Below are 15964 nucleotides of genomic sequence, written 5' to 3'. Positions count from 1 at the left end.
TGCAACATGATATATTGATGAGGTATCGATCAATATCACCCTCACTCTACCAGTGACCCTATCTATCTATCTATCTATCTGTCTGTCTGTCTGTCTGTCTGTCTATCATTCTGATGTTATATCTATCTATCTGTCTATCTATCTATCTATCTATCTATCTATCTATCTATCTATCTATCGTCTGTCTATCTGTCTATTGTTCTGATGTTATATCTATCTATCTGTCTGTCTGTCTATCTATCTATCTATCTGTCTGTCTGTCTGTCTGTCTGTCTATCATTCTGATGTTATATCTATCTATCTGTCTATCTATCTATCTATCTATCTATCTATCTATCTATCTATCTATCTATCGTCTGTCTATCTGTCTATTGTTCTGATGTTATATCTATCTATCTGTCTGTCTGTCTATCTATCTATCTATCTATCTATTGTCTGTCTGTCTATCATTCTGTCTATCGTTCTGATGTTCTATCTATCTATCTATCTATCGTCTGTCTGTCTATTGTTCTATCGTTCTGATGTTCTATCTATCTGTCTATCTATCTATCTATCTATCTATCATCTGTCTGTCTATCTATCTATCTATCTATCTGTCTGACTGTCTGTCTGTCTGTCTGTCTGTCTATCTATCTATCTATCTATCTATCTTATCTATATATTGTCTGTCTATCTATCTATCATCTGTCTGTCTACCTATCTATCTATCTATCTATCTATCTATCTATCTATCTATCTATCTATCTGTCTGTCTGTCTGTCTGTCTGTCTGTCTGTCTGTCTGTCTGTCTGTCTGTCTGTCTATCTATCTATCTATCTGTCCATCTATCTATCTATCTGTCCGTATAACTATTTATCTATCATGCATACCTGCTATAGAGTCTAAATCTAAATCTATCTATCTTTCCATCCAACCATGCACTGATTTAATACACAGCTTGACATTTATTTTATGCAATCATTATGCAGCAGGCTATCTTTTGATGTCTAATGCTGGGTAAGTGCCTATCCATTGATATATTATGGCAAATAATAATGTAATGGGCCCATACAGGCCCTTCATTGATTGAGCTGCAGGGTATTTGTCCTAACTAGTCAGTTGTCCTGACTTTACCCCTTCATTATGAAGGGATTTAGGACCCGTGGGCTGTTTCAGAGCTGTTTTAGGATATCATCAGATAGTCTTTGTATATATGTTCATATGTAGTAGAGGTTATTCACATTCCTGTGAAAATGGTTTCATTAGCATAATGCTAGTAAGTTAGGAAATAAGGTCCGCAGATTTCCATTGTGTGTATGTGTTAAAAAAACAGGTCACACTGTTAATGAGAGTTAGGGCTACATACATCTCGCATTTACATGGTCGATTGGGTGCACCAATTGTTCATATGGCATCTATATTGTATCTATATGACTTGGCCTACTTTTCCATAATAATGCTAAATCCCCAAGATAACAAAACCAACAGTGATCACCAGTGCACTGGCAAAAGGGTCACTTACCTCTGTGATTTTACAATGTATAGGTTTAGATGTTTGCACACATTGAGAAACTTATACTCACTTTAAAAAGAACAACAGGAGAAGAAAATCAGCTGGCTCACCGAGGGGTGTTTCTGCTTAAGAAAATTTTGACTAAAATTGCTTTCTTACACTATATGTTCTACCACATTCCTAATCCAAATGGCAAGAAATGATCTTGAAAAACATCAACATATTTCCAAATCATAAACAGGCAAAATGTTACAGATGTTTAACCCTTCACTGCCCTGCCATTGTGATTACACATTCCACAGCCATTGTTCCTGATGGTGTGGTTATAATCGAGTGACAATGTTCACAAAAGCATGGACTGTATCTAAGCCTGCCTTTATTAGGACACAGGAAGTGCTATGGGAGCCCTTTAGACAACCTAAGGGCTAGATAGAGTGGGCTAGAAATCAAGAGTGGACACTAAATGGAAACATACTTCCATTTAGACTGATATATTTCAGTATAAAACAGCCATCTTGTAAAAAGCATTTTTATTGTGAAGAGAGCAGGGTTGGGCAAATATAGAATTTAACGGTTTGTTCTCTATTCATGAGTTGGAATTTTAAAACGAATCAGCCACATCCATTTGTAAACTGAATGCTGCACTGGAATTTAAATTAGATGACATTTTGTTGGTGGGTTAGGCTTATGCAGTTTCCCAAATTTTGAACAGCAGTGTATCAAAAGTTTTTGAACAGTAAGACTTGTAATGTTTTTAAAGAAGTCTCTTTTGCTCACCAAGCCTGCATTTATTTAATCCAAAGTAAAGCAAAAACAGTTAAATTCTGAAATATTTTTACTATTTAAAATACCTATTTTCTATTTGAATATATCTTAAAATGTAATTTATTCCTGTGATTTATTATTCTGATTTGCTGCTCAAAACATTATTATTATTATTATTGTGTTGAAAACAGCTGAGAGTAGATTTTTTCAGGTTTCTTTGAAGAACAGCATTTATCTGAAATAGAAATCTTTTTGCAACATTATAAATGTCTTTATTATCACTTTTGATCAGTTTAAATACCCTTAAAAAGAATGAATTTCTCTGAATTTCCAAAAATAAAAATAAAAATATAATCTTATAATGTTATATATCTTATTATTTAAGATAAAAGCTGATCTTTGGATCTTTCTATTCATCAAAGAATCCTGAAAAAATGTACTCAACTGTTTTAAATATTGATAATAATAATAATAATAATAATAATAATAATAATAATAAATGTTTCTTGAACAGCAAATCAGCATACTAGAATGATTTCTGAAGGATTATGTGATACTGAAGACTGGAGTAATGATGCTGAAAATAGTAGTAGTTTTGATCACAGGAATAAGTTACATTTTACAATACATTCAAATAGTAAACAGTTATTTTAAATAGTAAAAATATTTCAACATTTTACTGTTTTTGCTGAAAGTTGGATAAATAAATGCAGGCTTGGTAAGCAGAAGAGACTTCTTAAAAACATTAAAAATCTTACTGTTTAAAAACTTTTGACTGGTATATATATATATATATATATATATAATTTATTTTTTGTTATTTGATTTAGCTTTTTTAAAAAATTTTTTTGTATTGTTTTAGCTTTAATTTATTATGTCATTTCTTATGACCTAATGGAAATATTTCCAATGTTTGTATATGATAACACGGGTAGTTCATACAGAAGAATGAAATTTGAAATTATTATTGAAAATTACAATAATCTTAATTTATCTTTAATTTTTATGTTCATTTATAACTTTCTTTTCATTTTATTCCATGTTAATTTGACTTTCTTAAAATTACAGTTCAGTTTTCTACATCAATTCAAATTCAAGAATTGAACTGGAATTTAAAAAAAGGCAATTTAATTCAGAATGGCGTATAACCCTAGAATGTTTCTTTACTAATTCAGATGCATTTGCAATAGTCAGAGCTTTCTTCTTATGTATAGGATTTTTGCTGGAAAGGAATCTATCCAAAATATTGTAATGGAAAAAGATAAATCCTGAGTATGTTTATGACTTAAGAGGTGAGCGACTTTGACCTACATCCTAACAGCTGTGCATTAGATGGCCCAGTGAACTCTCTTTACCCCCTGCACTCGAGTCTGTATGCTGGAGTGGGATAAGTGCCATTTCCACTGCTTCCACTAATGGACAGAACAATATCTTTGTGTCTACAGACACTCTTTAACACTGAGACAGCTTTGACAAGTCTTATTTCTTTTGTTGTCTGACACCCAGTGTCCGTCTTGTCTTTTCGCTTCATATCCAACATCGTACCACCGCTAATATACAACGGCACCCTCCTTCGAAATAAACAAAACATTTAATTCCAGTGTTTATTTACTGACAGTTCATTATAACACCACGCCTGAGGTCAGTGAAGCCACATCACATTTACCTCACATCAAAGGTTCATCCTCTCAGTTGGTTCGGTTGTAATCGCACTGTCATATTTAATATTTTTATAATATTGTCATAAAGCGATGAGTCTGGTCGGCAGCCTCATTTACATGGATGTATGTATAATCTGTCAGACTGGGATCTGTAAGCTTCTTATCCGCGCCCTCCACAGCCCCCCTCAGGAGCAGAAGGTGTTTACGTACACACTCCACAGCTCTGTGTGTGAGAAGGTGTGTCTGTCTCTGCATACAAATTATGTTTTTCCCTTTCGGCAGGTGCCCCTCTGGGTGACCTACTGCAGTAAATCTAGTAAAATGGGTTCTTGGGGATGAAGGCATGAGAGATGCACAGAAAGACGTCTGGCTCTTAATGGAGTTCATTGATCTGAATCTTCAGTCATATGCATTAAACTGCACATTGAACATGCCATTGTTAATGTTATCGGTAACATTACATTGACTGTGTTCGTTAATAGAGGTGACTGAGTGCATTGATTATTGTGCTGTTATATATACACTACCAGTCAAATGTCGGGTTGGTAAAATGTTTCTATCATTCTCACAAAGGCTGCATTCATTTGATTAAAAATACAGTAATATTATAAATGTGACTTTTTTTCTCAGAATTGTGTGATATAAACTGGCAATTGCGAGTTATAAAGTCAGAATTGCGAGATATAAACTCACAAATCTGACTTTTTGCCTCAGAATTGCGTGATATAAAGTCACAAATCAGAATTGCGTAAAATAAACTCGCAGTTGTAAATTATAAAGTCAGAACTGCATGATATAAACACGCAAATCTGACTTTTTCTTAAAACTGCATGATGTAAACTCGCAGATCTGATTTTTTTCTTAGAACTGTGTGATATAAACTTGCAAATGTGACTTTTTTCTCAGAATTGTGTGATGTAAACTCGCAATTACGAGTTATAAAGTCAGAATTTGGAGATATAAACTTGCACATCTGACTTTTTCTCAGAATTGCATGATATAAACTTGCAATTGTGTGTTATAAAGTCAGAATTGTGAGATATACATTCTCAAATTTCAATTTTTTTCTCAGAATCGCATGATATAAACTCGCAATTGCAAGTTATAAAATCAGAATGGCGAGATATAAACTCTCAAATCTGACTTTTTTCTCAGAATCGTGAGATATAAACTTGCAAATTTGGATTTTTTTTCCCCAGAATTGCGTGTTATAAAGTCACAATTGCAAGTTATAAAATCAGAACGGCGAGATATAAACTCGCAAATCTGACTTTTTCTCAGAACTGTGTGATATAAACTCGAAATTGCACATTATAAAGTCAGAACTGTGAGATATAAGCTCACAAATCTGACTTATTCCTCAGAATTGCATGATAAAAACTCGCAAATGCGAGTTATAAAGTCTGAACTGCACGATATAAACACGCAAATCTGACTTTTTCTCAGAATTGCGTGATGTAAACTCGCAAATCTGGATTTTTTTCCTCAGAATTGCATGATATAAATTCGCAAATCTGACTTTTTTTATCAGAATCGCGAGATAAATTTTCAGATCTGACTTTTTCTTAGAATTGTTTGATATAAACTCGCAATTGCAAGTTATAAAGTCAGAATCGACATGTAACCTCACAATGTTGAATTTTTTTTTATCATAATTACAAGTTTATATCTTGCAATTGTGACTTTAGTCTCAGAATTCTGAGAAAAAAGTAAGAATTGCAAGATACAAACTCACATTTGCAAGAAAAAAGTCAGAATTGTGAGTTTTTATCTTGCATTTCTGACTTTATTTCTTGCAATTGTGAGTTTATATCATGCAATTTTGAGAAAGTCAGAACTGTGAGATAAAAAAGTAGCAATAACCTTTTTTTTTTTTTTTTTTTATTCAGTAGCGGAAAAAGGCTTCCATAGAGTTACAATGGTTTAACAATGATTATAAAATTTTATGATCCAAAAAAACTTCTGTCAACATTTACACACCCTCAACTCATTCCAAACCCATGTCATTTTTCTTTTATTTGTGGAACCATGTATATGAGAATTAATATGTGTTTTATGAACCAATTATTTACTCTTTTGAGTTGGATCTTTTCAATAAATCCAGTTCACAGAATCAGTCTGAATTATTTGCTCATCAATCAAACTGATTTGATTCTCAAGTTTATTTGAGTTCACTCTGTGATTTGGTTTCAGCTCACTGGATTATCATCAAACAACTGCTTAAATTTCAGTCTGTTCCTCACATAAAGCTGTCAAAGAGCTTCATGAGACTATAAAATATAGTCATATGAATACTACTGTGATGGTTTTATGGCGTTTTTGCTTGCTTTTCGAAGCTGGAAGCCTTTGTACCCGTGGGAACTAATTGCATGTAAAAGATTGACAACTAAAATTCTCCTGTTCCATGGAAGAAGTATGGCTTTGGGACAACATGAGGGTGAATAAGTGATAACAGAATTTTAATATTTGGATTAACTATTCCTTTAACACCTTGCCTGGCTTTGATTTCTGTCCCCTGAACTAAATGACCCACCAAAGGGAATAAGCTGTCCTCTCTAGGGATAAGAGGTTGCTCCGGGTACACACGGATGAACAAAGGCTGATGAATAAAAACATGTATTACATGAAAGATGGATTCAAATGCAGTCTTTCAGATTTACATTTTTATAAATACAGCCGTCTTTGCTTTTCGAGATCAAACGCAATTGATCATAAGCAAAACATAGAGGAGCTGTGGCCTAGCAGTTAGCACATGCTGTGGCGTCCATGTGGGAAAGGCAGGTTCAAATCTGTCTCTCTCTAGTGTCTCTATCAAATAGAAAAAGAAAATATACAAGCAGCTATATTCCAAACCTAATCACAGCTGGCTTCCTCATCCGGATGTTCCTGGTCAACTCAGTAATGTGTAGCCAAATAGTTACCATAATCAGTTACACTGACCAAAATTATAAATGCAACACTTTTGTTTTTGCCCCCATTTTTCATGAGCTGAACTCAAAGATCTTTTTCTATGTATACAAAAGGCCTACTTCTCTCAAATATTGTTCACAAATCTGTCTAAATCTATGTTAGTGAGCACTCTTTTGCTGAGATAATCCATCCACCTCACAGGTGTGGCATATCAAGATGCTGATTAGACAGCATGATTATTGCACAGGTGTGCCTTAGGCTGGCCACAATAAAAGGTCACTCTAAAATGTTTAACCAATCAGTATGTGGTGTGACCACCATTTGCCTCATGCAGTGCAACACATCTCCTTTGCATAGAGTTGATCAGGTTGTTGATTGTGGCCTGTGGAATGTTGGTCCACTCCTCTTCAATGGCTGTGCGAAGTTGCTGGGTATTGGCAGGAACTGGAACACGCTGTCGTATACGCCGATCCAGAGCATTCCAAACATGCTCAATGGGTGACATGTCCAGTGAGTATGCAGGCCATGCAAGAACTGGGATGTTTTCAGCTTCCAGGAATTCTGTACAGATCCTTGCAGCATGGGGCTGTGCATTATCATGCTGCAACATGAGGTGATGGTTGTGGATGAATGGCACAACAGTGGGCCTCAGGATCATGTCATGGTATCTCTGTGCATTCAAAATGCCATCAATAAAATGCACCTGTGTTCATTGTCCATAACATACACCTACCCATACCATAACCCCACCGCCACCATGGGCCACTCGATCCACAACATTGACATCAGCAAACCGCTCACCCACACGACGCCATACACGCTGTCTGCTATCTGCCCTGTTCACTGAAAACCGGGATTCATCCATGAAGAGAACACCTCTCCAACGTGCAAGACGTCATCGGATGTGAGCATTTGTCCACTCAAATCGGTTACAAACGTCAAATCGGACGACAAACGGCAGTCAGGCCAAGACCACGATGAGGACGACGAGCATGCAAATGAGCTTCCCTGAAACAGTTTCTGACAGTTTGTGCAGAAATTCTTTGGTTATGCAAACCGATTGTTGCAGCAGCTGTCCTGGTGGCTGGTCTCAGACGATCTTGGAGGTGAAGATGCTGGATGTGGAGGTCCTGGGCTGGTGTGGTTACACATGGTCTGCGGTTGTGAGGCCGGTTGGATGTACTGCCAAATTCTCTGAAACGCCTTTGGAGACGGCTTATGGTAGAGAAATGAACATTGAATTCATGGGCAACAGCTCTGGTGGACATTCCTGCAGTCAGCATGCCAATTGTATGCTCCCTCAAAAGTTGCGACATCTATGGCATTGTGCTTTGTGATAAAACTGCACATTTTAGAGTGGCCTTTTATTGTGACCAGCCTAAGGCATACCTGTGCAATAATCATGCTGTCTAATCAGTCTTGATATGCCACACCTGTAAGGTGGATGCATTATCTCGGCAAAGGAGAAGTGCTCACTAACACAGATTTAGACATAGGCCTTTTGTGTACATAGAAAAAGTCTTAGAACTTTGGGTTCAGCTCATGAAAAATGGGGGCAAAAACAAAAGTGTTGCGTTTATAATTTTGGTTAGTGTAAGATCAGTTTTAACATATTGCAGCAACACTGCTTCGAAAATAATCTTTGATTTAATTGACATTTCTACAAGCTTCAGTTGTTCCCAGCAGCTGGAATTTGCTTCCACGTTAAAATATAACGTCACTGATTTGGATTAGAGTTTGTGCTTTCTTCAGCGGTTCTACATCCTGTCCTGCATACTAAAGATCTGCTCTCTCAGTCTAATATCAACTTAATGAGCTATCAAAGAATCAGGCTGCAGGGAGTCATTTATTACAGCCGGCAGAGATCAGCAAGATGGAGTAGTGTGATGCGTAGCGGACTTGAACTTGAAGGAGAAACTTACTACAGAGCAGCAGGGCTGCATTAACAAGACTTTATGTTTGAACGCTGTATGGGTGACAATTTGTCATGGATTTCTCCATTAGTATGGGGTATGTGTACCCCAAGGGTGCACTTGGAACAATTTTACTTTGTTAAACCTATGTTGTAAAAAATTGTTATAAAGAGTTGTTGCCATACAGAGCTATTTCAACCTGAACACTTACATTTAGTTCTGTTGTTGTAACGTTATTTATTTAAGCTAATTCAGTGTAAATAAATAATATTTTTGACACTTTTTTCCCAGTGTATAAAACCAGTCCGACCCAATGAGAAAATGTAACTATTTTACATTTTGGTGAAATAAATGGCTAATTTGTATAAATACACTGGGTAACACTTTACAATAAGGTTCATTAGTTAACATTAGTTAACTACATTAGTTAAAATTAACTAAAAATGAACAATATTCTACAGCATTTATTAATCTTACTTAATGTTAATTTCAGCATTTACTAGTGCATTATTAAAATTATAAGTTGTGCTTGTTAACATTAGTTAATGCACTGTGAACTAATATGAACTAACAATGAACAACTGTATTTTTATTAACTAACATTAATAACATTGACTAAATAGTGCAACCAATGTGACCCTCGACCACAAAACCAGTCATAAGTAGCTTGGGTATATTTGTAGCAATAGCCAACAATACACTGTATATGGGTGAAAATTGTTAATTTTCCTTTTGCACCAAAAATCATTAGGATATTAAGTAAAGATCATGTTCCACAAAGATATTTTGTAAAGTTCCTCCCATAAATATGTCAAAACTTAATTTTTGATTAGTAATACGCATTGCTAAGAACTTCATTTCGACAACTTTAAAGGGGATTTTGAAATTTACCTTTAGGTTTTTGGTCCAGGGTCACAAATGTATTGTGCATTGTTCGTTCATGTTAGTTAATAAATTAACTTATGTTAACAAATGGCACTTTATTGCAAAATGTTACCATACACTGTAAAAATGATCATACGTTTAACTGTAAAGACTGTAAAATGCTATTAAAAAAAAAAAAAAAAGTTAATTATTTAATCCTAATTTTTAGCATATTTATGAAATGCCACTAAAGTGTGTTATATAAAACAGAACAAAATGATAAAAAAAAGAATCATGAATTATCTAATATTTTTTATCTGCTTCTTTTAATATATGATAGCTCTGTTATGATAGCTCTGTTAAGGAAATCAAATTTAAATAAAAAAATATATATATTTAATGTTAATTTTTAAAAATGTTAATTTTTGTGTAAATGACTTTCATTGCAATATATGTGCAAGTTTGTGGACCTGTTTTTTTCACCAGAGTACTGGTTGTTTTTTTTTCACGTGTCTGATTAATGTTAATTAATTATTAAGTTATGTCAAAATTGGAACACATTCCTGGTTTGATGTTAATTAAGGGATTCTTGAACCTTACTTAAATAGCCTGTGGGGTTTTTAAAGACAAAAAACATTAAGATATTAGGGAGAGAAGATATGCAGGATGACTTTGTTAGTGCTTTATATCAATATTTGATGATCTTTGCATTGCCTGTCTTTGCTCGTCAAAAATTCATAACCAAACCTTTGTCTGTGTTTTCTTTGAAGAGCTGGTGTGTAACTGCAGCGGCGAAGGAGTGTCGGACCCTGACGAGTGCGACCGCGAGACGGGTCAGTGTGACTGTATGCCGGGTTACACTGGGCTGCAGTGTGAAGAGTGTGAGGAAGATCACTTCACCAACGGCACCATCGGATGCCTGCCCTGCGCATGTGACTCCTTCGGTGCCGACGGCTTAAGCTGTGACAGGTGAGAGATGCGTTGTGGGAAAAATGCATTATTATTTGTCTTGTTATAAGAGCTGTTTTGACATCTTGCAGATTTACAAAATTGCACAACAAAACCAATAAAACCAATAAAAATCTGGAATCTGAAGGTGAAAGGAGAAAATTGCCTTTAAAGATATCCAAATGAAGTTCTTAGCAATGCACATTACTAATCAAAAATTAAGTTTAAATATATTTATGGTAGGAATTTATTAACGAAATGTCTTCATGAAACATGATCTTAATATCCTTAATGATTTTGGCATAAAAGAAAAATCGATAATTTTGACCCACACAATGTATTTTTGGCTCTTGTTACAAATATACCTCTGCTACTTACGACTGGTTTTGTGGTCCAGGGTCACATATATGAAATTACGTTTTTATGGTTTTTGGCTGGTGTTGTCTTCGCAATTTTTGTACAGCTTCCATTTCTTCCAGCAGCTCTGAAATAATTTATTTTTAAGCCTTAAATTATGAATCAGTTTTCACTGCAGTAGATTTCTTTAAGTCCATTGTCCATTTAAAAGAGAAACATGGACACCAACGTTTTCTACACTTCTGTTGTTTTCATATAAATCTAATTATAATTATTACACATCAACTTGATCTATATACTTCAAATTTAGATTCAGTTCTGATTAAAAATAACATTTACTTATTTATTTTTGAATCATTTTTAACTTGGAGAATGTTTCTGGATCTCCCCAGAGGAAGATTTTTGTCAGATTTAGCTAATTTCCTCCCTAAAGTATAGCAGTTAATTAGGCAGATTAGCTCAATCCTGTATTGCTTCTATCGCTCATAGCCTTGAGGATGTATCAATTTCCTGTTGGCATATTTCTCCTGTGTTTTAATTGTTTGGTAGTTTTGCAATGAAACATGCTGAGTATTACCAGTTTGAGCCTAATTAAATGACATTCCCTGCAGGGAGCAGATTGTTGTGATCCCAGATTTGTTTTGGGACAAGGGCGCAAAACCGAAATTATAGGATTAAGCTTGAACTATAACATATCTTTAAGGCCAAATGTAGCGTTATGTTGGCTACAGCTGAGAATATGAAGTAATATCAGTTCTGGAGTGCAGCATATCTGCCACGTAAGCCTCACATTATAAAGGTCATATTTTATGATCTGTTTTATGCCTTTTCAAAAAGCACCCAAGCATTAAGTCTCATACATTGTAACACTGGAGAAATAGCTGGTGCCTTGCTGTAGCTTATCAGTCACTGTTCAGGTGGACCACCATGTTTTAAATCAGTAATAAAGCTTTGATGTTTTTTGATCTTTGTAACAAAGCTTCTAATAATAATTCTAATTATACTGTACTTGGAAGGCTTGTGTGGTCTGCTAAGGCCGGTATCCTGCTGTGTTCGTACCTCAAGAGCTCCTCAGGGAAATCATAACGGCCAATATGAATTTAGTGCATTATGAATTCTTATATTAGCATATCCTAATGGCCCTATCAAAACTGGACTTGCAATTAGCTTTTTTGTTCTTCAGTAGAGATCAGCTTCCCATAGTGCCCAAGTTAAGGTGCATCTACACATTTGAAATTGCATTTGCGATGTATACAAATTGTATGGACATTACTCATTATTTGAATCTTACAGGAGTGATTTCAGGACTGATTTAAGTCGTATGTGAGCAAAATCATCAGTTCTACATCTCTATTATTAACACTTAATTTTACCACATCGGCTCTTGATTGGGATTATGTTCCCAGTTTCTATAAAAGCTTTTACAGTTTAAAAGAATAGTTCAACCAAAAATGTAATTCTTTCATTAATTCATTAACAAGACCTTTGTTCATCTTCAAAACACAAATTAAGATACTTTTGATGAAATCCGAGAGCTTTCTGGCCCTGCATAGACAGCAACGCAACTGACACATTCAAGGCCCAGGAAGGTAGTAAGGACATTGTTAAAATAGTCCATGTGACTTCATAATTTTATGAAGCTCTGAGAATACTTTTTGTGTGCAAAGAAAACAAAAAGAACAACTTTATTCAACAATTTCTTCTTATCCATGTCTACCTTTCTGGGCCTTGATGGTGTCAGTTGCATTGCTGTCTATGCAGGGTCAGAAAGCTCTTGGATTTTATCAAAAATATCTTAATTTGTGTTTCAGAATGAAGGTCTTATGGGTTTGGAACAACATAAGGGTAATTCATTAATGGCAGAATTTTCATTTTTGGGTAATCTAACTCTTTCAGTTTATAATAAATGCAGTTAGCTAAACTTTAGAGTGCTTTTTGATGCTAATATTTTTGAAGTTAAAAATGTAACAGATTATTGGAGAAAATACTATTTCAGTTATTCTACTTAAACATTTTGATATTTAATTCAGCATCTTGCTGTTTCTTTGTAATTAATTATGAAAGCAATATCTAAGTAAAAATTCCTTCTAAACATTTTTTTCTAAACCAAGTATAACTTTATATGTAATTTCACAATTTTAAATGAGGTTGAAGTGTATTGTTGAATGTATTTACAAACATTTATGGTAAACTAAAATATACTGTAATGTCAATACTATTGAAACTTGTGTCATGTATTAAAATCACATTTATTAAAATGTAATTACACATTTGTAATGATGAAGCTGCAATTTATTTAAAATATTAATGTTAAATGTAATATTGAATAACACCCCTAGTGAAAAACAAATATACTAAAATGTATTTGAAATACATGTATTTAAAATTAAGTGTATAATACAAATATATTTACATAGTTATGTATCTAAAAATACCCTGCAATTGTACTTTTAGAGTAATAAATTGATATACTTAAAGTCTGCTAAATTGGAAGTACTAATTTTGTACTTAATGTACATTAAATGTGCAGAAGTAGTGCTTAAAGGAGAAGTCCACTTTCAAAACAAAGATTCACATATAATGTTCTCACCCCCTTGTCATCCAAGATTTTTATGTCTTTCTTTCTTCAGTCGTAAAGAAATTATGTTTTTTGAGGAAAACATTTCAGCATTTTTCTCCATATAGTGGACTGATATGGTGCCCCGATTTTGAACTTCCAAAATGCAGTTTAAATGCAGCTTCAAACGATCCCAAATGCAGTTTTAAACGATCCCAGCCGAGGAAGAAGGGTCTTATCTAGCAAAGCGATCGGTTATTTTCATAAAAATAATACAATTTATATACTTTTAATCTCAAACGCTCGTCAGCGAAATGTCAGTAAATATGTTCATAAATTTGAACTATACTTAGTATGAAATAAATGTTAAATATATGACTTTTTACTAGTGACACTACAATTATAATATTATAATGAAGTGCTTTACATGTGCTTTAGTATGTTAGTCAACACATTAAAATAAGTGTATGTGTTTATCATAACAAAATATATGTACTTCAAAGTAAAATTTTTAATTTGACATTATTTCAAAGTGTAAGTAAGTGAAACTCAACTGGAATGGGACAGGACAAAGTCCCAGTGTTGTAAAAAGTCTCACACACATAGCGCTGCTCAGCCAGTCAAATGAAAGAACCTGCATACTGTTCCAAATCAGTCACCAATTAGCATACGCTGTATGACATATCAAAAATATAGAGTAGTGTCTGATTTAAGACAGTAAAGTATGCTGCAAGTAAGGGTATTTGTATCTGCACTGCATCAGTTGCTTGGAAACCGGATCTTTCATGCATTCTTCCCCCTTTAGGAAAACATCTAAGTCTTTCACTTTGAAAGCATCAGGCGAGGTTCTGAGCAGCCCGGTTCCACGGTTGTCATGGTTGTGAAGGATGCAGGCTGGAGAATGATGCTGGCATCTCCATGGCAGCAGAAAGAGAGAGAGAGAGCGCAAGGGAAGGGGGGTCCAGTCGTTGTGTAACACTGACCTAGTTAATATGCAGCTGATCTGCCCCAGGGTCTCTGAAACATTAATGAGCTTTCTGCTACTGCTGCCTGCTCAACGCAGTCAGTCTCTGTGAAAACACACTCGTACACACACATACACAACCAATCCAAATGATTAAGGAAGTCCCTGGTGATGGTATTATGATACATTAAGTGTCAAGCCAGCAGTGTTGGAGTGCTAAAAAACGGCTGTGCTGCCTGATGCTGGTCGTTTTTTGCTTTTACTTGATCAAACGCCATTTTAGCGTGAGGATTATAAGGGTTACGAATGAAACAAGCACAGTCATGAGCATTTAAATAATTTTAATTAGTTTAGTTTTATTAATGCTTCAATCTCCAAATTTTACATTTTGTTTCATTTTTAATTAATTCACAGTGCGATCATAATTAAACATTACTTTTATGTTTTATAACTCAAATAAGTTATATATTTGGCTTCAAAATATATTTCTACACTTAAAGATTTGGGGTCAGAATTTTCTTTTTTTTAATGTTTTTGATCAAAAATGCAGTAAAAAAACAGTAATTTTGTGAAATATTGTTACAATTTTCGAACTGTTTTCTATTTTAATATATTTTAAAATGTAATTTATTCTTGTGATGCAAAGCTGAATTTTCAGCATCATTACTCCAGTCTTTAGGGTCACATGATCCTTCAGAAATGTTTTTTTGTTTTGTTTTGTTTTGTTTTTTGGTCGAACCATGATAACTTTTTTTTTCTCACAATTCTTTAATAAGTAAAAATGTTAAAATAAAAAGTTGAGGCTGTGGGAACACCTCTAGGGAATACCACTTAAATAAGTTTATCATGTGCTGTACATTTGATCAATTTATTTCATATGCAAGTAGTATTTTAGTGTCTAGTACTATAGTATTTGATCATTATTGTAGCTAACATTTAAATTTAAATTTAATTTAATTTAATTTAATAATTTAATTTAAATTTGCATCCAAAAAAAGTTTTTGTGTACCCAGTATATGTGTGTGTACTGTATATATTTATTATATATATATATAAATACTAATATATTATTAGTATTTATATAATAAATATTATATATATTACTATATATTATAAAATAATATAAATATATTAATACTATTATAAAAAAAGAAAAATGTTGTTTATATATTAAAATATATATATATATATATATATATATATATTATATGTATATAAATATAAATATAAATATATGTAAATACATATAAATATTTTCAAAATACATACTGTATGTGTGTGCATATATATATATATATATATATATAAGAAATATTACCAGTACACACATATATAATGTACACAAAACTTTTATTTTGGGTGCGATTAATCGTGAATAGTTGTTGCCCAGCAATTTAATTTAATTACATTTTTAATTTAATCACATTTTAAATTTCATTTCATTTCATTTCATTTCATCACAGACTCTGTTTGCAAATATTTGTGTACCGCTCCGAAATGTTTATTGTGAAATGTTCTGGGAGTCTTGTGTGA

General features: G+C 33.7%; 1 protein-coding gene across 1 annotated transcript in view; it reads left to right on the top strand.

Annotated features, from left to right (window-relative positions):
• si:ch211-158d24.2 (multiple epidermal growth factor-like domains protein 9) overlaps positions 1-15964 on the top strand; it is a 40500-nt gene that overhangs the window by 931 nt on the left and 23605 nt on the right. The window contains exon 2 of the mRNA XM_051118130.1: positions 10376-10574. Coding sequence (XP_050974087.1) covers positions 10376-10574 — 199 coding nt within the window. The remainder of the gene's footprint in view (positions 1-10375; positions 10575-15964) is intronic.

This window comes from Labeo rohita, chromosome 8 (genome assembly GCF_022985175.1).
Source record: "Labeo rohita strain BAU-BD-2019 chromosome 8, IGBB_LRoh.1.0, whole genome shotgun sequence".
In the NCBI taxonomy this organism is placed as follows: Eukaryota; Metazoa; Chordata; class Actinopteri; order Cypriniformes; family Cyprinidae; genus Labeo; species Labeo rohita.
Note: the sequence above shows the minus strand (reverse complement) of the source record. Positions and strands in the feature narration are given on the sequence as shown.